This window comes from Camelus bactrianus, chromosome 19 (assembly GCF_048773025.1).
Source record: "Camelus bactrianus isolate YW-2024 breed Bactrian camel chromosome 19, ASM4877302v1, whole genome shotgun sequence".
NCBI lineage: Eukaryota > Metazoa > Chordata > Mammalia > Artiodactyla > Camelidae > Camelus > Camelus bactrianus.
The window spans coordinates 518,884-537,126 of NC_133557.1; the positions used below are offsets into that span (position 1 = coordinate 518,884).

The following is an 18,243-nucleotide window of genomic DNA, read 5'->3' on the forward strand; positions in this document are numbered from 1 at the left end:
TTCAAATAACCTTGATGTGTTCTACATATTTTGCAGATGGAAGTGAGAGGAATCCCCAGTCCTTCTGTGGCAGGGGACTCATTGTTTCCAATGTGAAAGGACAGTTCCATGGGGAGAAGCTTTCAGAACTTGGAACTTCAGAAACCCCTGGTGTCCACATACTGGGATCTCTGAGCAGAGGGAAAATCAATCAGCTGTTTTTCCCCTTGGGGGACAAACTCACTAACCTCTTCACAGAGACTGGACAGAGAAAGGTATCACTTCACCCACTGTGGGATCTCCACCCATGTTAATATCTGGTAGTTTCTCTCTGGTTCTGAGGGCCTTGCTCTATAATTCTACAGTGTGTGGGTTACAGACCCATAGGATTCCAGGGATTGTGGTTTATGTTCTGCAGGCCTTAGGAGAGTCTGCTGCTTCAGCAAAGCACATGCTCACATCTGCAAGGGATTTTTACATAATAAGGCTTATTAAGTGCTTATCCTTGTATTATGTTAATCCTTGTGACACTCTGAGACTTACAGAGGAATGATTAGGTTTCCTGTTTTTCAGATAAGCACACTATGCCAGAAGGTTTGTAAAACCAATAACAACAAAAAAACAAAAACGAAAAAGAAACAAATAAAGGAATCCCTATGCCCAACCAAACCAGTTTCTCCTTGGGCTATAAAGAAAATTCTGAGCTATGAAAATTAAAAGAATAAGTTTGATGCCATCAAGGTGGACCTACACAGTTCCACTGTACAAGATTGTTATAAAGTTATAATGACACCCTATGGAATTGTAATCACCACAAATGTATCATCATTATTCACCACCAAGTCTGCCTCACCAAGGCGTGTCCCCTTGGCTTGTGAATGCGGGGAGGACTGAATTGGCACAGTGGGTGATGGAACTTGGTGTGGAGGCCACATTCTGGTGCAGAGTAGTCCTGTTTTGTCACAGGCACGGCTAACTGGATTATGGATTTCTAAATACCAGGGGAGGCTGGTTTGTGCCTAAAGCAACTATCAGGCTTAGGTGACAATTACACATTGCCAGCCTGTCCCTAATTTGCAAGCTCTGATAATATCAGCAAGCCTCCAGGATCTGGGATAACTACAGGAACTGTCCTGTGAAAAAAGGACACAGGTGAACAACAAAGCGTAGTCTTCTCTGAAGGAGGGTTCGGTGTAATTCAATGTCTGCCTAAAGAGAAGAACTAGGGCTATGGCTTCTTTCCTGCTTTCCTGTACAGACCCACCCTGAAAACCTGCACCAACGTAACGACAAAGAAACAACACTGTCTATTTAGCCCTGGTGGCCTATTTCCTCATCTCTTGTGCAAATGAGCTTTGCTGAGACTTGAGAACCCCTCTCCTGGCCACCCCTCAGTACCCTTCCCCCGTTCCGGAACTGGGGCCCCTGGTCAGGGCTGAACTCCCCGTCTTCTCCCAGTTCCTCCTGTTCCCTCTGAGATACTCAATTCATCCTTCAATATTGAGCCCACATGTGATACATTAAGCAATCGGTACTCAAATACCTGTGAATGATGGTAAATTATTCTTCCTTTTAAGATGGTTTTGCAGGGAGACTTCCCCCTTGTTTAGCCTTTGGGGGAAAACATAATCATAATGGCCAACTCTGGCAAGCAAAGCAAATATTTTTCTCGAAGTCACAAATAGAGAGTCTCTTCTCCATGAGATCAATGAGGGCATTTCTGATGCATTGCAAATTTGATGCCTTAAGTCTTACAAGACAGTTTGGGTAATACTCTGGTTCAGGTTTTCTGGATGGGTCTGTAAATATGTGGACAGCTATCACATGGGCCTTGGTAGGTAAAAGAAGCAAGGTGACCTTCCTGGAAGAACCAAAAGTCAACTGGCGGCAGAGGAACTGGGCTGGGCAGGGGGTAGGGGGTGCTGGGGGCAGGGCCTGCTTCCCCAGTGGAGAGGGTCATACCAGAAAGTTATGGCCTTGAGGACACGAGATGAAGAACAGGCAGAGCCTAATGCATGGGGACAAAGTGTCCTGTGTGCTCAGGCTCTGGGCCCAATGTCACATGGAGGGCTCTGATCCTCAGAGTAGGGCCTGTGAAACTAGACAGAGTACTGAGCTGGGACCCGGAGTGAGCAGGGTCAGAGTAGGAGGTGAGCCAGGATTCAGGGGTGCTATGGGAGCCCAGGGCTCAGGGGCTCATGTCCAGGTGCAGCAAGGACAACCACTGAACCTGGCTGTGCCCACCTAACCTGACTGCCTGACCCAGGAGAGCTGCCTGGGAGATGGAGGGTACCACACCCTGCATGCATCATGCTACCATCTGGGGACAGCAGTGGGTGGAAAGGAGGTAAAAGTTCACTGCACTTAGAAATGGGAACTCTAGGGTCAGACCTCCTTGATTTAAACCCCAGCTCTGCCTCTTTCCAGCTCTGTGACTCTAAGCAAGTCACCTCTCCGTGTGTGCCTCCTGTTTCTTCATCTGTAAAAAGGGAATAATCTGTAGGTGCCTTGTTGTGGTTGTGAGGCTAAACTGAGTGAATACCTATGAAAATTCATTCCAGCAAAGGTTCAAGACTGTTATTGTTAAAAGAGATAGAGGCAGTTGCTGTATTTATTAAAGGAAATAACATGATTCAGAACTCCAAGTCATACCTTGAGATCTAAAAGGTCATGGTTTGAAAAGTGGTCTAAGGGATGTTTACAGGTTTGACCTTTCACTCAGATGACACCCGTGAGCCCTCATTCCACAGAAGAGGTAGAACTCAGAGTGTTCCCAGCAACACTGCACACTTTGTTCTTTCTCCTCTCTACCTTCAAATGCAGAGAATTCTTAATTTTTTTCTTTTTACATTTTTTCCCCAAACCACCCCCAAATTCTTAGCCTTCCCAGTCCTCTGACCTCATGACAACTCTCCTGGCTGAAAAGACTGCTTCTCCTTTTTGAAGCCAGCTCAAGAAGCCCTTTGTGACTCACCTGAGTGAGGGCATTATCTACAGCCCCCTAGTGCACGTGTGGTCCTGCACAAGCAGCTGCAGCATCACCTGGGAGATCCTCAGAAATGCAGAAGCTCAGACCCCACCCAGATCTACTGAATCAGAGTCTGCATTTTAACAAGACTCTCCCCCACCCCCACCACAGTGATGCCTATGTATTTTAAAGTCTGGGAACATTGTTCTAGAATTTATATCATACACAATTACCAGGAGAGTGAACAGATTCTGGGAAAAGAGTAAGTCAATTCTAATTTCCCCAGCTCTCTGAAAGAAGTTCACCTTTCCAGATAGTTAAAACTCACTCAGGGTTTGAGGTCCTGGGATGGCAGTGTGCTGGTATACTCAGCCCCAAGGATGTGTTTACAAAACGCCTCCAGGTACCCCTCAGAATTCATACTGATTTCCTCAAATGCACCAGAATCATTGAGGAAAATGAACTCATGGGTCCCAGTTGGACCTGGATCCTTAGCTTGTGCTGTGAAATGGCTGGGGAGTCTGTTTTGTGGCACTGATGAGTCATAAAGGTAAACTGAGGATTGGCCATTTCACTGCAGTTACCAACTGTAGAAAGTGCAAGGAGAACTTAGCACATAGCCAGAAGATTTCAGAGGCCAAACTTCAGCTTGTGGGTGGAAATTTAGGTTACTAACAGGATAAGCGATCCCACTAGATTGGTTTTCACACAAGAACCCACAGCTCTCGGGGTCCTGCATGTGGCCAGGCAGTGGCTGGACTCAGCCAGTGGATAAAAACATCAGCCCCAGCTGTGCATGTCCTACTTGTACCTCCCAGCCCAGCTCCTTACTGCTAAGACAGGTCATTCTTTGTCCAAGAGGCTTTATTTCTAGCTGTGGGAGTATACTCAGTCTGAGTAGGGACAGCGCTCAGTCAACCACAAGTGGTAACTGGTGGATAAATACCCCAGCTCCCACCCCTCAGGTGGGATAACACTGAGGCACGTTTATACTGGTGTCAGCATTTCCTAGAAGGTTGGAGCTCCAGTAGTCTATTATAGTAATTTGCTTCACAGCACACCCTTTACTCTCTGCCTCCTCTTCCCTGTCTTCATGCCCTGCTCATCTGCTGGTGCGTCCTGGGATTGCTTCCTAAATAAATGACTTACCCTCACATCTAGGTCTTAGATCTGCTCCTGGGGGAAGTGAACAAAAACCAGAGCTACCAACTTGGATTTAAAAGTTGACTCTTACCATATGTCATCTGTGTGTGCTTAGGGAGGTCATTTAATCAATTTGAGGAGGGGTTTTATCTTAATAAGTGGGAACAATGAAGAGAAATATGAATCTGGATTTTTGTTAAATTTAGATGAATTAATTACATAAAAGGCTTGAAGTAGTGCTTGACAGCAGAGAATGCTGAATAAATAATAGGTATGATTTCAGTAAAGTTGTCCTTTGGTATCCATTGGGGGATATTTTCCAGGAAACCCAGCAGACACCAACTCTGTGGATGCTCAAGTCCCTAGTACAAAATAACATAGTGATTTCATGTAACTTATGCAAGCCTCTCATATACTTTAAATCATCTCTACATTACTTATAAAGTCTAATGCAATGTAAATGCTATATCAGTATTTGTCAACACATGATGAATTAAGGTTTTGCTTTTTGTTACTTTGTAGAATTTTTTTCTGAGTATTTTGTATCTGTAGATGGTTGAATATGGTGGATGTGGAACCTGCAGAAATGGAGAGCAGATTGTAACTGTCCACATTCACTATCCAGGAAGGATTAATCCATGGTGATAAGTTCTGCTAAAAATGTGCTTCAGAGTCCTCTACTTTTCCTTAGAGAGTACAGCTTTTGGGTGTTCTGATTTGGTTTCCTTTCAGAATTTTCCTTCTTTTTTTCTTCTCAGTTCCTCATTCTGATTTGGTGGGAAATAGAGAAATGATGTATAGCTCGAAAGTATTGGTCAAGCCTGTTTGCATAGGATTCAAACTTTGTTATGACGGTCTGAATAGTTTTAACACTTCAGGTGTATTTTTCCCATACAGAATGCAAAAATGCAAGGGCCCAGAATTCTGATTTATTTACGGTTGCTCTAAATATCAAACCAGTATCCACTGGAACTGATCTATATGAAAATAGGACCTTTTCTACCCCAATGTCAGAAGTATATCTTTAATGTGTGAGCAGAGGACACAGGAGGAGCAAAGTTCAGGAAAAAAAGAACAAGTGTAGTTGTGTGAAATCCCATAATCCTGATGTTTATGAACATTCCAGTTTAGGTGGACATCCTTCAGAACTCATCTCACAAGCTCTTGTATGGGCTGGTTACATGCCTCACATACACACACACACACAGGAGGGCAACATCTTCTGCAAAGCCTTCAAAAAATCTCCACATTATCATTCCAATGTGCTTTGATGCACCTTAAGAATTAAAGTATCATTGTTTTCTACTGAGGTATTTAGTATGATCCTGGGAGTAGCAAAGCACGAAAGGGAGCCAGCAGTAACTGATGCCTTACATGTTGTGACTCCAGTTCCAGGAGTCATATGCTCAGTCACATGCTTAGTTCCGGGCCTCACTAGTGAGCAGCTATGATCTTGGACAGGTACCAAACAACCTATTTAAACCTGAATTTCCTTATGTGTAAACTAGTACCTATCTATGGGGCTGTCCACAGGGTTAAATAGGTACATGAGAGAAGGTCACTAGCTCAGTATCTGGCACAGGGTAAATTCTCAGTAAGTGCTAGTTGCTGGTATAAAATAACCACAGCTAACATTTATTATAAGGATATAGATAAGAGCTATTATTGATTAGCTGGGGGTACCAAGAAAGAGCATAAGGAATGTTACTAAATGTTTTAAGAGCTTCATAAAACTGGAAGGTGAAATGAAATTTCTGAATTGTAATTTCAGCAAAGGATTAAGGAATTAAATTTTTTTAAAAAATAGTTTCAAACCTAAAACAAAACTTGCAAGAATAAGAACACTACAGAGAACACCCAGGTACTTTTTACCCAGGTTCATCTATTAACACATCATCCCATTTGCTTTATCATTGTATCTATCGACCTAACATTGATCTATTTATTTATCTCTCTATCTATCTATCGTCCATCTATCTATTTACCTATCTATCATCATTATTTCTATAGAACCTCCAAGAGAGGACTAGTGAGTGGTATAATTTGGGCTGAGCTCCAAAAAATAATAAATGCAGGATAGAGAAGGTATGATACTGTGACTTAGAATAAGAAATATATGTATTCGGTTTTCATCCAATCTTCGTGCCACACAGTCGCTAAAGGGATGAGAGCTTTATTGTTGTCTTTTGTTATGTTAATGAAGTGATTTTTGGAAAGCACTTGAGAATGGAGACTGCTTGACAGGGATATCAGCTCTGTGATTGGAGGGTTGGAATTTTCATTCCTACCTTCTTACCTCTGGAGAGGGTAAGGGTCTGGAAATTGAGTTCAATTACCAATGGCCAATGATTTAAGCAATTGTGTGTATGTAATGAAGCCTCCATAAAACCTCAAAAGGATAGGGTTCAGAGAGCTTCCACGTTGGTGAACACCAGCCTGGAGATTCATGAAGAGAGCATGGAAAGTCCTGCATACCTTTCTGCCTACTTTGCCCTATGTATCTGTTCCATCTGGCTGTTGCTGAGTTACATCCTTTAATAATTAGTTGGTAATTTAGTAAGTTAATTAGTTTCCTGAGTTCTGTGAACTGTTTTGGCATATTAGTTAAACCCAAAGAGGTGGTTATGGGAACGTCTGATTTTTAGCTGGTCAGTCTGAAGCACAGGTGACAACTTGGACTTGCAATTGTCATCTGAAGTGGGGACAGTCTTGTGGGACTGAGCCCTTAACCTGTGGAGTCTGATGCTATCACCAGGTAGGTAGTGTCAGAAGCAAATTGAATTGTATGTAGGATGCCCAGCTGGTGTTGAAGAATTGTTTGGTGATATGAAAAACCCTCCACACATTGGAATTGGCTCCTGAGTCATTAGAGGGTGTAAAGAATTGCTTTGAGGTGAGTCCGTCTTTACAATCCATAAGAAAAAGTATTTTCCATCCAATGCTGTTCAAAGTTTTAACCTAACTCAAAGCTGCTTGTATTTTTGTTTTCATCTCCACTGGACATATGGGAAGGCCACTAAGTGCTTTGAGCAAAGTCAGTTCCTCCAAGGAACAGCATGGCACAAAGCTGAGCTGCCTAAGCACCTTTCACTGCTTCTTGAAGTACATACGCCTTAGCTTGTATATACATGTTTGTGGCCTTATTTTAACTGGCCAAGGGCTCAAGGTTCTTCTCCAGTAGTTCAGCCTCACACTCAGGGCACACTGGAGGTCCTTCTGTCTTTGCACACTCCAGATTAGTCTTCTGTTTGAAATGTCCTGTATCATCTCTGGTTAGAATTCTCTTAATTGTTCAAAGTCTATAGCAAATGTTATCCATTTCATGCAATCTCCAAGATGACATGACCTTTGCATTTTTCCGGGTCACCATAATGTTCTCTACTGTCCCTTAGTGATACTGGTGATGACAATAATGAGGGTAATAATAATTGTAGTAACACAGCAGGTATAAACAAATCAGTAGTTTCCATAACCATGTGTGTACTAAGTGCTCTCTATCCCTCCCACAGCATACAATGATTCAGGCATCATAATTATCCTTATTTTTGCAATTAGTAAATAGAGATGCAAGAAGGTTAAGTAATTTGCCTAGGACCATATACTAATAGGCTATAGAACAAAGACACAAATGCCTGGGTCAGTCTATACTTTTTAAAATGCCAAAACAATGCTGTTAAATTTATATATGCTTTATGATAATTATAATTTTAGGAAAACTTATTTACAAGAAAACATGCAGATTTGGGTGTAGAATTCAGCAAATTTTAATAAGAATATAAGCATCACTTCAGTCAAAATATCAAATATTTTTTCACTCCTTAATGTTTTCCATGCCTCTTTTTACCAATTCCATCCCATTCCAGGAGAGACAAGTATTGTTATTATTTATATCACCATAGATGAGTTTCATCAGTTTTTGAGTTTTCCATAAACAAACTCATATAGTATGTACCCTTTTGTGCATGGTTTATTTCATTAAAAATAATATTTCTTGAGTATCACCCATGTTGTGTGTATCATTAATTTATTCCTCTTTATTATAGAATTGTGTTCTATTATATTAATAAAGCATAATTAATTTTCCTATTCACCTGTTGATAGATATTTGAGTTGTTTCCAGTTTTGAGCTATTCTGAATGAAGCTGCTACGAACAATCTTGTACAAGCCTTTATTGTGAACATATGCTTTCATTTCTTTTGGAAATTCTGAGCTGTGGAATTTCAGGGTCATAGTACAGGGATATGTTTAGTTTTACAAGAGTTTCCCAAAAAAGTTGTGTCATTTACACTCCAGGAATAGGTGAGAGTTCTGGTTGCTCTCATTTGCTAGTTGCTTACATCTTTGCCAACATTTGGTGTTGCCATCTTTTGGATTTTAACTGATCTTTTAGATTTAACTATTCCAGTGGGAGTGAAAAGGTACAGTAGTTGAAACCTTTACTCTTAACCACTGCCTCATGTCATCATGGTCCTTTTTCACTTTAATCCATGATAATTACCTTTGTATATATTTGCCCCTCCCACTAGATTATAAGGTCTCAGTTAGCTAAGATATTACCATGTCATTTTTATAGTTCTCCAAAGGCCTAATATAGTGCTTGAATCAGATGAAGCGTTTGATAAATGCTCAACAAGTTTTGGCTGAGAACAATTTTTCTCCATTTTCTGGCTCCCCTTACCAACCTTAGCCAACTTTAGGCCAGGAGTGTAAAAGAGTGCTCCTCACAGAGAGAGGAAGAGTGAGGATAGTTAATATGATAGTGTGTGTCTGCTGAAATATCTCAGGGAACACTGGCAAGATCAAGGTCAATCTAGACTAAATGAGGTTAGAAAATAAGTTTCTAGAGCTTGTATCCTTCATTATGTATCAGAATAACATGGGAAGTTCTGAAGAAATGCAGCTGCCTTGGTCCCAACCCAGATATTTGGATTCAGTTGCTCTGGAGGGGAGTTAAGTCATTGATCCTTCATAGATATTCCCTAGATGCTTCTACTGTGCACCTAGAGTAATGGCATTCCACTGCTCTCAGTAGAATGGAGTGAGGAAATGAGAGGTTGACATTGATAAATGTCTCCCTCCAAGAGTGAGATTATCACATTTAACCATATCCATGGATGGCACTCCTGTTGAATAATTATCAACTATTCCCTTTATCCTTCCTCAAGTAGACAGAATCTTTGATCACCAATTACCTGCTTTGCCAAAGAATAAAAAGGGCATACATAGCACATTATGCTAACATCAAAAACATGTTCCTTTGTCTCCTAACAAATTAATTTCTTGAAACCCTAAAAGGTGTCTACTCCCAACATTGTAAATGTAATTTGAATCTGGATGTGACAATTGGCAATAAATAAAATAGAACTGGAAGAATTGAACTTGGTTTATTAAAGACTAAAGCCAAGATTGAGTGTTTGATGCAAAATTAAGAAATGGAGCCAACATATTTTGAATTAACATTGAGCTAAATGTCATCATCAAGCTGTAGGCCTAAGGGGCCTCAAGTGTGGCTCTTATAGAGGGCCTGGCCCTGACCTTCACTCCAGGGTGTTCATCTTTGCACAGCAGCTGAAGATGGTTCAGTAAACATGTAGCCAGGCCTCATCTCACTCAGTGAGAGAGGAGATTTTTCATTAAAATAAGTCTAAAAGCTGGAAAAGGAGGTTCACTTTAGAATGCTCCCATGCATTTGCTGTCCTCTCCCACAGGACAGCTGTCCTTGGCCTGAGATTTCTGTGAGGTGATACGACAGACTGGAACAATCCTTCTCCCTCACTTCTTTGTTTTCTTCTCTTTACTTCAGTCTTTGTTACTTCCTTGGAGAACAATGGGAGAGTACTGATGAAGAGGAACAAGGAAAAGCGAGGGAAAGGAAAAGCAGGAGAGAAAGTGATCAGAAGGAAGAGAGAGGAAATGTGTGTGTGTGTGTGTGCATGTGTGTGCATGTGTACACGTGCATGTACACAGAGTGAAGGGGGAGTTCTGATGACAGAAATGAAGAGTTAGGATCAGGAACTTTGAACTAGATGGATCCTTACACATCATATAGATCAACCCTCTCATTTCACAGATGGAAAACTAAGTACAAGAAAGATGAAAGGATCTACACAAGGTGATGCAACAAATCAGGCACAGAGCTGGACGGGAGATCTCAGGTGTCCACCAGCACCTCCCTCTAAGTATTTCCTAGTACTTCCCATGCCACCCTGACCTCAGCACCGAGCCTCACAACCTGGAGCCTGAAAGGGCACATCAACGAAGTTGACTAGATGGTTCGTGTTGCAGGGGATGGTAAAAGGAGGTACTTATGCTAAGGAACAAGATCACTTTTTATCTATTACACAAAATTTAAGTCTTCAAATTTTTCCAAGATAGAGTTAAAAAAAGGAAGCAATTTAAACTTATGATAATTACACACAGCCTAAGAGATCAGTCATGTTCTCAGAGGCAACATCACAAGACCCCTAATAACAGCGACACTAATGGGTTTGGGTTACACGTAGCAATCTGGGTGTTTAATGAATTTCAACCATTTGTCCCAGGTCACCAGATGTTACCAAGCCCATAGTGAATATAAACATAACTATGTTTCATTAGGCTAAGCTCCTAGTTTGAAGAGCAAGGACAGAGCACCATCAATCATCTTTACTTTTATCTAAAAGCAAGCGGTACATGTTGGATAAAGACATTGACACTTACTGTTGTGTTTGAAGATCCTTATGGTTGCACCTGAGAGGCGGGCCCCAAGCACAAGAGATGCGTGGTTTAACTCATCACTTAAAATGAGGCACCCCTGTGTAGAAAAGAAGCACACGAATCAGGCCGATAAATAAAGTGAAGGGAAAACACATGTGGGAGCAGGAAAACACTTCATGATGCCTAACACAGATTCCCCAAATCCTCTTTAATCTTAAAAGGCCAAGAGTTCAACTGGTGTCTATATGGATAAAATCCTCTAGAGAAATTAGTTGATGGAGATGGGGATTCTCCTAAGGGATAGCATCTTTTTGAAACATTTGCATATAGTTTTCAGCAGAGAAGGTCATTCAAGATCTTGGTTAAGCACTAGGCAGCATGTAAAGGATTGATGTTTGACAGGAAAACTAATAAACTTTTGGGTGGATTAGGGATTTTCTGGGGTTTTTCAATCCCATTCTGGATTATTTGGGATGGTACTCTTACTGGAAAACAGGGGTCTTTTCTGCAAGATATTTCAACCTCTTGTTTTCTTTTTTTGTTGTTGTTGAAGTACAATAAGTTTACAATGTTGTGTCAATTTCTGGTGTACAGCATTCTGTTTCAGTCATACATATATATATATTCATTTTCATATTATTTTTCATTATAGATTATTACAAGATATTGAATATAGTTCCCAGTGCTATGCAGTATAAACTTGTTGTTTATCTAGTTTGTATATAGTAGTTAGTATCTGAAAATCCTGAACTTCCAGTTTATCCCTTCCCACCCCTTTCCCCCCCAGTAACCATAAGTTCGTTTTCTGTATCTGTGAGTCTGTTTCTGTTTTGTAAATAAGTTTATCTTTTTCTTAGATTCCACATATAAGTGATATCATATGGTATTTTTCTTTCTCTTCCTGGCTTATTTCACTTAGAATGACAATCTCCAGGTTCATACAGGTTGCAGCAAATGGCATTATTTTATTCTTTTTTATGGCTGATTAGTATTCCTTTGTATAAATATACCACAACTTCTTTATCCAGTCATCTATCAATGGACATTTAAATGGACAGAGGACCTAAACAAGCAATTCTCCAATGAAGACATACAAATGGCCAATAGGGACATGACAATATGATCAATAGTGCTAATCATCTGAGAAATGCAAATCAAAACTACAATGAGGTATCACTTCACACCAGTCAAAATGGCCAGCTTTAAAATGTCCACAAACAATAAATGCTGGAGAAAAGGGAACCCTCCTACACTGTTGGTGGGACTATAATTTCATGCAGCCATTATGGAAAACAGTATGGAGAGTCCTCAAAAGACTAAAGATAGACTTACTATATGGTCCAACAATCCTTTTCCTGGGCATATATCCAGAGGAAACTTTAATTCAAAAGGATATATGCACCCCAGTATTCATAGCAACACTATTTACAATAGCCAAGATGTGGAAACAAGCTCTTATTTCTGATTCTCATTCTTCACTGTATTAATATCTATTTAGACAGAGCATCACTGCCTTACAGTTAAAAACTTTGCATTTATACAAGTAGGGATGGCAGTTTAGTCTGAGGGAAAGAGAAAAGTTCAACTTAAATTACTGCATATAAATTCCTGTTTGTAAAATTATTTTGCTTTATTAATTTAAAGATTTCTAAATTATAAAATTGCTCAAGCACACTAAAAACACAGAGACATACAAAAAGAAAGGACATCTGTCTTTTGTGGCCAGCCAGAATCTTTGAGTTCTCCTTCATAGTTTAGAAATTTCATACATGATATGTTTTAAGTTTTTGAGGCAAGAGCCAGCAAAATTCTCACATCTCCATACTCCAGACATTGTGTATGTATTTATAATTTTTTTGGTCAACATTTGAGATTTACTTGCAAACCTCGATACTCATCCTGAAATTCTTTAGCATGAATCTACTAGGAACAGGGATATTTTCCTACAAGATCACAATGCAGTTATCACACACTAGAAATTAAACATACGTACAGTCCTATCATCTAATATACAGTTCAAATTAAAATTTCTCCAACTGTCCTAAAAATAACTTAATGAATTGTGTAGGTGTTTTCTTTCCTTCTAGTTTTTTTTTTAATGCTGAATCTGATCAAAGATCATATATTGTACTTAGTTGTCATGAGTCAGATTTTTTTTAAATATAAATCTGCTTATGGCACTTGCTTACTTAAAATGAACCAACCAACTCTCAGTTTTTCTATGGAAGAGTCTCAAACACTCTGGTATGATTTATAGTACAAGACTCTAAAATTTGTTACTTACCTGCTCTGGTCTCTTTATCTACTCTCCTATGTTCTAATTCTTCCACACCTCCATGCTTTACACATGCGGCTCCCTCTTCCATGTCTTAAGGAAATAACTTAGTTAATAGATGAGAAACAGATTCTGTTCTCATATCACTTAATTTGCACAGGCATCTCAGCCTTTCTCAAGAAGACTTAAGGGGCAATTTTGTTGTCCTTCCTCATTTATGGGCATACCTTTTTCTGTGGTATTCATCCTATGTTATTTGGTGTGTTGTTTCTCCCATGAGACAGTAGACTACATTAATTTACAGGACAGAAATCTTGTTCATCTTTGCATGCCCTGTATCTTGCCTCATATGGGGACCTAGTAGAGTCTCAACAAGTGATTTATTGAATGAATAAGTGAATGAATTACACAAGTAAATGTTTTGTCAAAATAAATGCTTAATAATCATTTGCTACATTGAAAGTGGTGAGTCAGGATCCTAAAAATTTATTTTGGTAAATTGTCACTGAAGTTTGACTTACATGTAGGGCTGCAATTCTATAACCAGAACATCAAGATGAAGAGATTTGTTGAATTAAGCTGGTATATGAATTTAAAAAGCTGGACATTCAATCAGCTTTTCCTAAGAAAATAAACTTCTCAGTCATATTTCTAACAGAGGATCTGCTCAGAGTTATACCTCTTAGGAATAACACAGCAGAAGACAATTATGTTAACAAAGACTTACCTTTCCAACTAGTGCAGGGATATTCATTGAGTTAGTTGCAAATCCCATCCCAAAGACCATAGCAGCTTCTACATTCAGGAACTTAGACACAAGGTCCTCTAACTCTTTATGCTTATCCAAGGTTCCTGCACATGAAATGATAGAATGGGTGAATCTCCTCTTTTCACCTAGTCCAAGATTAAAAACTCAAATTCCAATACTTATCCATCACCAAGGGATGTGTACAAGAGTGCACATAGCAGGTCTATTTGCTATAGCCCCAATCTAGAAGCAACACAAATATCCATATACTGTAGAATGGATGAAAACATTGTGGAGGTATTTACATAGTTCAATTCAACACAGCAATGAGAAAGAACAAACTGATGTCCCATACAACAACATGGAAAATCTCACAAATATATGGTTGAAAGAAGAAAAATCAGATACATATACACTTATACACATTGTCTGAGTCCATTTATACAAAGTTTATAAACAGACAAAACTAACCTTTTGTGTTAGAAGTCAGGATAGTGGTTACTTTTGTTGGGAGCATGAAGAGAGCTTTGAGATGCTCTAGATGTTTTGTTTCTAGATCTGGGTGCTGGTTATGTGGTTATGTTTATTTTGCGAAAAATCCATTGAGCTGTATACTTATGTCTGATAAATACTTTGTAATACAATAAAATTTACAAAACATACCACAATTCCTCCTTCCTCCCACCCTATATCCCACAAATAATTTATGAAATTGTAACTCTGTCAAAGGTTCCCCACACTGAAATGCAAACAGATCTCATGACTTTTGTTGATACTAATGAATCTATGTATAGTTTATGGGACTTTTGGAATGTGCTATATTTCAAAGCTGACTGGTTAGGTTATCTCATTTAATCTTACAGACCCTATAACACAGGTATTATTACTTTACAGTTAAGAAAACTGGAGTGTGAAGAGGTTACAGATAAAAAGCAACAGAGATAATCAAGTCTAAATCCAAAGTTCATATTTTTTTTACTCTATTACCTTTATGTGTTTACACTCTGACCCCTTCTTATAAATAACCCCTCAGGCTGACTGAGATTAAATGTGAATTCTCCCCAGAGTTTTATCTTTGCCATCACTCTCACTTTTAGATCTACATTGTCCAATATGATACCACCAACTAAATATGGTTAGTGCTATAGAGGAACTGGGTTTTAAATTTTATTTAATTTTAGATATTTTAATGTTAAAACTGAAGTACTGTGAAATATTTTCCAATAAACACAACTTTACTGTTTTGATAGGATTCTTTTCCACTTATTTTACTTTAAAAATTGACATAGGCTATAGGGGTAAAATATACATCATTTTGCGAAGACAGTACAAGAGCAACAAAAATAATGTAGTATAGCTCATTAATATTTTATATATTGATTATATGTTTAAATCATAACATTTTGGATATAATGAGTCAAATGGATGTATTATGAAATTGTTTACTTGTTTTATTTAACTTTTTTAAATGTAGCTATTAGAAAAAATTAAATTACACACGTGTTTTGCATCATATTTTTATTGCTCTAGATGATACACTTAATGGAATGAGAAAATGTACAAGTGGAGAGATGCTGTAATTCGTATCCACAGAATGTAGGGGATTCAGATTTAACTCTGTTTTAAGTTAAAGGAATATTGGTAGCATATTCAAGACTATAATAAACATGCTTCTTTTAAGCTAAAGATCAAAATATTTTACAATACAGAATGCGATACCAGAATTTTATTGAAATTGGTAAATTTGGTTGCTTATTGAGCTAAATGGTGAGGGGTTAAACTTTAGAAGGCATTGAATGGTGAGTTCAAAGTTTTATTTCGCATTTAACATAAGAGAGGACATTTGATGGCCCCATTTTGCCCTTCCTGAGAGGTCACAACTGATGGCTGGTGTCCTTTCTTCTTAAACCAGAATCCATGTATCCTCTAAATTGTTAGAAAACATAATAGAACAAACATTCTAGTAGAGGAAATTTAACTCAAGATTTTAAAATAGGGGAAGTTATAAATTTAAACTGTAATTTAAAACTTTATTATCAAAGTTACAGAGTAGAAAGAGAAACTGAAATTTAAAGATAAAAATGTAGGCGCATGATCACTTGTCAGGTTTGTTTTTATCTACAGACACTGCAACCCAAAGGGAATGGCTCCAACAACGAGTGGTGGAAAGACAATTATCTTGGGCATGAGCAGAGTTGGTTCTGTCTCCAGCTCTTCCACTGAACAGCTGGGTGGCCCCTGGCTGCCTCTCCTCGCAGTTTCTGGAGAGGGTGGGAGAGGTGCTGTTTTAGGGCTCCCTGACGTTGGGAGGGCTCTTTCGCCCACTTAGAACGGTCTTCTTGTATCTCCCACTCTTTGCGATCCACCTAACATGACATCCATTCTCGGATGCTGTCTTCAGCTTCCTCAGCTCAATTTTGTCATCTTCTCCTCTGAGGTCACATAAGCATCATCATATAATGATCACAGCACTTACTAAGTTGAATTGGGTACATTCATGAGGTCATCTCCTTTATTAGAGAAACAGCCCTCAGGGAGCAGATACATGTGTGAGATATTTGTCTTGGCAACCATGGTGCCTACTGCAGTACTGATACATAGTAGGTGCTTTTTGAGTTGCCTGATGTCTTTTGATGGAGAATAAAGACAAAACTGAGTCTAGAGTGGGGGATGGTACAGAGAAGATGGTACAGGAAGAAGCCATGTGATGCCAGGGCAACAAGGTGACCAGGTAGTGAACACCAGCTTGGAAACACCAATACCTGAAGAAGGCTTCCAGCAAGGATGGAGGGTGTCCAAACATTGTCAACTTGGTAACTTTCCCCATAGGACTTTCCTGCCTGGAGGTTAGGGGAAAACTGTGTCTTGGCCTAGTCGCCCGTAAGTGCATGAGTAGAAGTTGATGATGAATCTTCTCCATGTCTTCCTCCACCTACATCTTTCCCAAATCTGCCATTCCAGGGGTTTGTCTATAACAGCTGCATCACTCAAAAGTTCTTAGGATAATATGGGATGTGTTGTAAATAATCAAACAGCGAACCAACTAATGAGAAGTGGGGTGTCTAAGAACAGCCTGAGAAATTGCCTTCTACAAGGTCTCTTTCACTAGGCCTGACTCAAAGAGAGGAAGAAGGGAGGAAATGCAGGTGGCCATATTAGGTCTTCATAAACCGGGTTTCTTCTGAATTTCCAGTGGTAAAGTGGTGAGTAAAGAAATTTTTCATCCAAATATCCTGTTTGTCAATGGTTCCTTAGCCTTGACCTAGAAGTATGCTGTCATTTATCATGGTAAGATGCCAGCTGTTTCATCTGGCTGTTCCTACTGTACCATGGCTCTCAGCCCACTTCTGAGCCACTTTGCTTGAACTGGTAATTCCTGCATTAAAACCAGCATCAGCCCTTCTGCCTAAAAGATTCCACCTTCCAGCTCTTCACTCCAAAGCTCTTAGAATACCCTGCTCTCCTTCTTATTCCACTTGTGTCCAGTCTGGTAGGGGTGATGGAGCTACGAAACCTCTTGAGGAGCTTTGTTTTTCTGTGAAACATTCAGAGAAAAGTCTCAATGAAGCCAGGTGTGGTGTCTGAAATGGTTCTAGAATATACCATTACTCTGAACATAGGCCACTGCTGCTGGGTTAAGAGACCTTCTATCCTGATTAAGTCCAGTAAAATAGCAAGAACAATTTTTATCTGTCCACTTCACAGGTCTTTACTTTTAGCAAACTACTTGCCACCTCTTGGCAGGTTAAAACATTAATAGATAACTAGAATCTAATGCCAACAAAAACTTTAAGTGAGGTGTGTACATAGAATTATGATCAGCTTTCCTGTCACAAATTGTCTTGATAAGAGAAGAATTTTTAAGCGGACCAAATGATGCTGTCTGCCTCCCCTCTGACCACAGGCTCAATAAATTCATGTTTCACTTTTCTTCTTCTCCTTCTCCTCCTTCTCCTTCTTCTTCTTCTTCTCCTTCTCCTTCTTTCTTCTTCTTCTTCCTTCTTTTATTCTTCCTCTTCCTCCTCTTCCTCTTCTCCTCCTTCCCCTTCCCCTTCTCTTTCTTCTTTTTTTTTTTTTTTAACATTTTCTTTTGATGTAATTTTAGACGTACAGAGAAATTGCAGGAATAGTACAAAGAATCCTTAAACTTTTTTCACCCTGATTCTACAAATGTCACCATTTTAGTACTTTTCTTTAGAAATCTTTCTCTCTCCATCTCTATATATACACACATACACATATTAAAAATAATATATAATTACATGTAATTTTTTGTAGATGATCTACACATTCTAAAATTCTATGAGTTTCAATGTTGTTAAATCATCCCAGATATTACTTTACTGGCAAGTCTTATCCTTATGTAAAAGAATTGGCATATTTTATTAAATTGTTATGTTTGCTTGCTTTTGTTGAACCTACAGGGCCAAATT

General features: G+C 39.2%; 1 protein-coding gene across 3 annotated transcripts in view; it reads right to left on the reverse strand.

Annotated features, from left to right (window-relative positions):
- LOC105069289 (serine palmitoyltransferase 3) overlaps nt 1-18,243 on the reverse strand; it is a 150,842-nt gene that overhangs the window by 96,688 nt on the left and 35,911 nt on the right. For all 3 annotated transcript variants that reach the window (XR_012500521.1, XM_074346916.1, XM_074346917.1), the window contains exons 5-6: nt 13,790-13,914; nt 10,791-10,884 (exon numbers count right to left, since the gene is read on the reverse strand). Coding sequence is in view for 2 of the 3 variants with exons in the window: in XM_074346916.1 (XP_074203017.1) it covers nt 10,791-10,884; nt 13,790-13,914 (219 nt within the window). In the remaining variant the exon portion in view is untranslated. The remainder of the gene's footprint in view (nt 1-10,790; nt 10,885-13,789; nt 13,915-18,243) is intronic.